Consider the following 3,066-nt stretch of genomic DNA (forward strand, 5'->3'; position numbering starts at 1 on the left):
CGTTGAGCTCAGGCTGGGACTGCAGACGACCAACGAAACCAGGATTAAACACCAGCAGGGTCTTTCCCTGCTGAGGAGGTGGGAGATGCCTGCACCCCTGGCTTCAGGGGGAGCACGGGGTGAGTCCTGCTGCCCGGCATGCCCACCCAGAGGGTTTGGAGGAGGCTGCAGCCTGCGATCTTGCTGTTCCCAGGAGTCGTCCTCCAGCATGCGAGTTGATCACCCTTGCTACCCAAAAGACTACAATGAAACGGTCTCGCTGTCTTCCTTCCGCACCAGCCCCTGCACGAACTGGAGCAGCCCACTCCTGACCCTTGGCGATGGGACCGTGACCCTGGAGGGCAGGGGTGATGCCAGCGGGTGCCTGGCTGCCATCAAGAAGCTGTTCAACTTCTCGGCGTGTGGCCACAGCCAGGACTGCACCTTCGACGGTGTCTACCAGCCCCTGGTCACAGGGCAGTTCATTGTAAGGAAAATCCCCTCCTCGCATCCCTGCGACAGCGCATGTCCCTGGGCGCTGTGGTGTCCACGCGTGCCCTTCGATACTGTCACCTCCCTGTGGCAGAACAGGGACAAAAACCTCCCAAATTACCGCTGGCGCAGGGCACACTGGGGTTTGCTGCTGTCTGGTTCTCCAGCCAGCTCTCCAAATGGGATTGTGTTAATAGAACAGTCAAAACCCAAGTTTTCAGTAAAAAAACCAAACCAGAACAACCCAGCTTAGCCAGTGGCCTTCAGGCAAGGCTCTGTCTGTGCTGGACATGCTGCTGTAGACAGCAGGCACCTCCAGCCTCAGCCCATCATCTCTGCTGGGACAGGACAGCGATGCTCTGGGGCTGCACAAGGGTGGGTGAACCTGGTGAAAGCCAACCCTACCTCCTGCTTCAAGGGGGATGGGGGCGGCTGCCTGAGGGGACCTTCCTCACCATAGCTCAACAGCATTTCATCTCTTGCCTTTCAGGCCTTCTCTGCCTTTTACTATAATTTCAAGTTTCTCAACCTGACTGAGGGGCAGTCACTGGCCACGGTCAAAGAGACCATCGAGCGTTTCTGCACAAGAAGCTGGGAAGATGTAAGTTCCCTATGATGGGAAGATTTAAATATGGGGAAGAATCACAAGGAAAGGGGTGTGAGAAGAAGGGTGGAGATCCCTCCAGGACAAGGGTCCCTGGTTGCTGAGCTGTGCCCTGCACAGCAGAGCCATCCCTGAGCAAAGTGGGGGAGCCAGGACCACCCTGCACCCACCCTTAGGGGCTCTCCTTGGTCATGCAATGTTGGGAAAGGGGCAGCCAGGGCAAGTGAAGGCAGAAAAACCTCCGCTCCAGCACAGAAGCTGGGGATGGAGGTGAGTCCATAGCACTGGAGGGTGGTGAGAAGAAAGCCAGCTGCTGTCACCTCTCTGGAGATAAGTCCCACGGGGATGGATAAAGGCAAGACATGTGCTAGGACCACCACGGGACAGAGAGGAGGAGCCTTTGTACAAGGAGGCTGAGATGGGAGAATCTGGGGCAGGAGGAGGTCCAACATGTCTCTCTGTTTCCATGTGGAGGCTAAATCCTCCTCAAAGGAGTTGCCCTGTGTGGACAGGGCCTGGTCCAGAACATCTTTTCTGGGCGCTGGTGGCTGTGGAGCCATTGCCCCTTGTGCAGCAGTCACCAGGGCATTGTGCCTGCATGGAAACTGCCTGCAAATAGCTTCCCTTCCTCCCCAAACACTTCCGCACCCCAGCTGTCCTCCAGCTACCCTGAAGAGAATCCCGAGCGACTGCCTAAATACTGCACCAATGCCAACTACATCCTCACGCTCCTCCTCGATGCCTACAAGTTCAACGAGATCAGCTGGAACAACATCATCTTCCGGAAGAAGGTAGGCTGCAAACCCAGCACTGGGAGAAAGAGTCAGTTTCACGCATCTGGGTGCTGCCAGAGCCACGGTCCAGAAAGCTCTGCCTGCCCCCCATCCCGGTGTGGGGCCAGCACTGCCCCCCATTTGGGCCGTGCAGGATTTGTTGGCCCTTTGTCTTCGGTGTGGCTTTCCTGGTGGGCTAACTCGTGGTCTCTTTTCTCCTTGGGCAGGCAGGGAGCGCTGACATCGGCTGGACGCTGGGCTACATGCTGAACCTCACCAACATGATCCCGGCGGAGGCTCCGGCACGGGTCAAGGGACACGTTCCTTCCCTGTGGGCTGCGGCCGTTGCCTTCATCATCCTTACCCTTGCCTTGGGGCTTGCTGCCCTGCTCCTGCTCCTGTGGGTGTAGGAGCCCAGCTGTGTTTTGGAGCATGGCAGGAGCACGTCGGGGCTGGAGGGCTGTCTGCACTGTGGTGCTGTGCTCCTCTGCCAGCGTGACCGGCAGCCTGGGACTGGTTCAACGATGCTGAGCACATAAACCTCTACAGCACTGAAGAACCAAGGTCTGATCTCCCACAGGACGGCCCCACCATGCAGATAGGTGCCACACAAGGTTTGCAGAGGAGCTTTGCTCCCATGGAGACCTGCTGGGATGATCCTACACACCGTGGAACAACCCCTGCCATGCCTATCCAGCTCCTTACACCGCTCTGCCTCTTACAGATGTGGCCTCCATTCCACCAGCTGGCACATGGAGCCATGGAGAGCCAGCCTGGCTGTGGAGGAGCTCCCTGAGTGCCAGACTGTTGGTGCACAGCTGCAGGCACCTGGTGACAGGGTGCTTCATGTGGTGCTGGGTCTGACCCACAGTCACCGACAGCCAGGCAGGTCCCTGCTGGGTCTGCAATTGGGAGGGCATGCAAGGCTCTGCGGTACCCCAGCCGGCTCTCCTGGGTATCTGTTGTTTGGGCTTATCTGCTGGCCTTGGAAACAGAAGGCAAACTGAGCATCCAAAGTCAGAAGCATGGTGGTCCATGCCTCCCCAGGGGATTTGTCTCGTCTCGTCTCGTCTCGTCTCGTCTCATCTCATCTCATCTCATCTCATCTCATCTCATCTCATCTCATCTCATCTCCCTTTTCTTCCTGGATAAAGGGATCGATGTTCCTGAATATCTTCCTGGAGACCAGAGTGTTCCACCAGCAAAAGACCTGGACAC

General features: G+C 57.4%; 1 protein-coding gene across 1 annotated transcript in view; it reads left to right on the forward strand.

Moving 5' to 3' along the window:
- The window catches only part of ENTPD8 (ectonucleoside triphosphate diphosphohydrolase 8), a 6,942-nt gene extending 4,684 nt beyond the window's left edge, over positions 1-2,258 (forward strand). Inside the window, exons 6-9 of the mRNA XM_009869335.1 lie at positions 194-466; positions 962-1,072; positions 1,729-1,866; positions 2,076-2,258. Of these exons, the coding sequence (XP_009867637.1) occupies positions 194-466; positions 962-1,072; positions 1,729-1,866; positions 2,076-2,258 (705 nt within the window). The remainder of the gene's footprint in view (positions 1-193; positions 467-961; positions 1,073-1,728; positions 1,867-2,075) is intronic.
- The last annotated feature ends 808 nt before the right edge of the window (positions 2,259-3,066 follow it).

This window comes from Apaloderma vittatum, unplaced genomic scaffold (genome assembly GCF_000703405.1).
Source record: "Apaloderma vittatum isolate BGI_N311 unplaced genomic scaffold, ASM70340v1 scaffold28275, whole genome shotgun sequence".
Classification (NCBI taxonomy): domain Eukaryota; kingdom Metazoa; phylum Chordata; class Aves; order Trogoniformes; family Trogonidae; genus Apaloderma; species Apaloderma vittatum.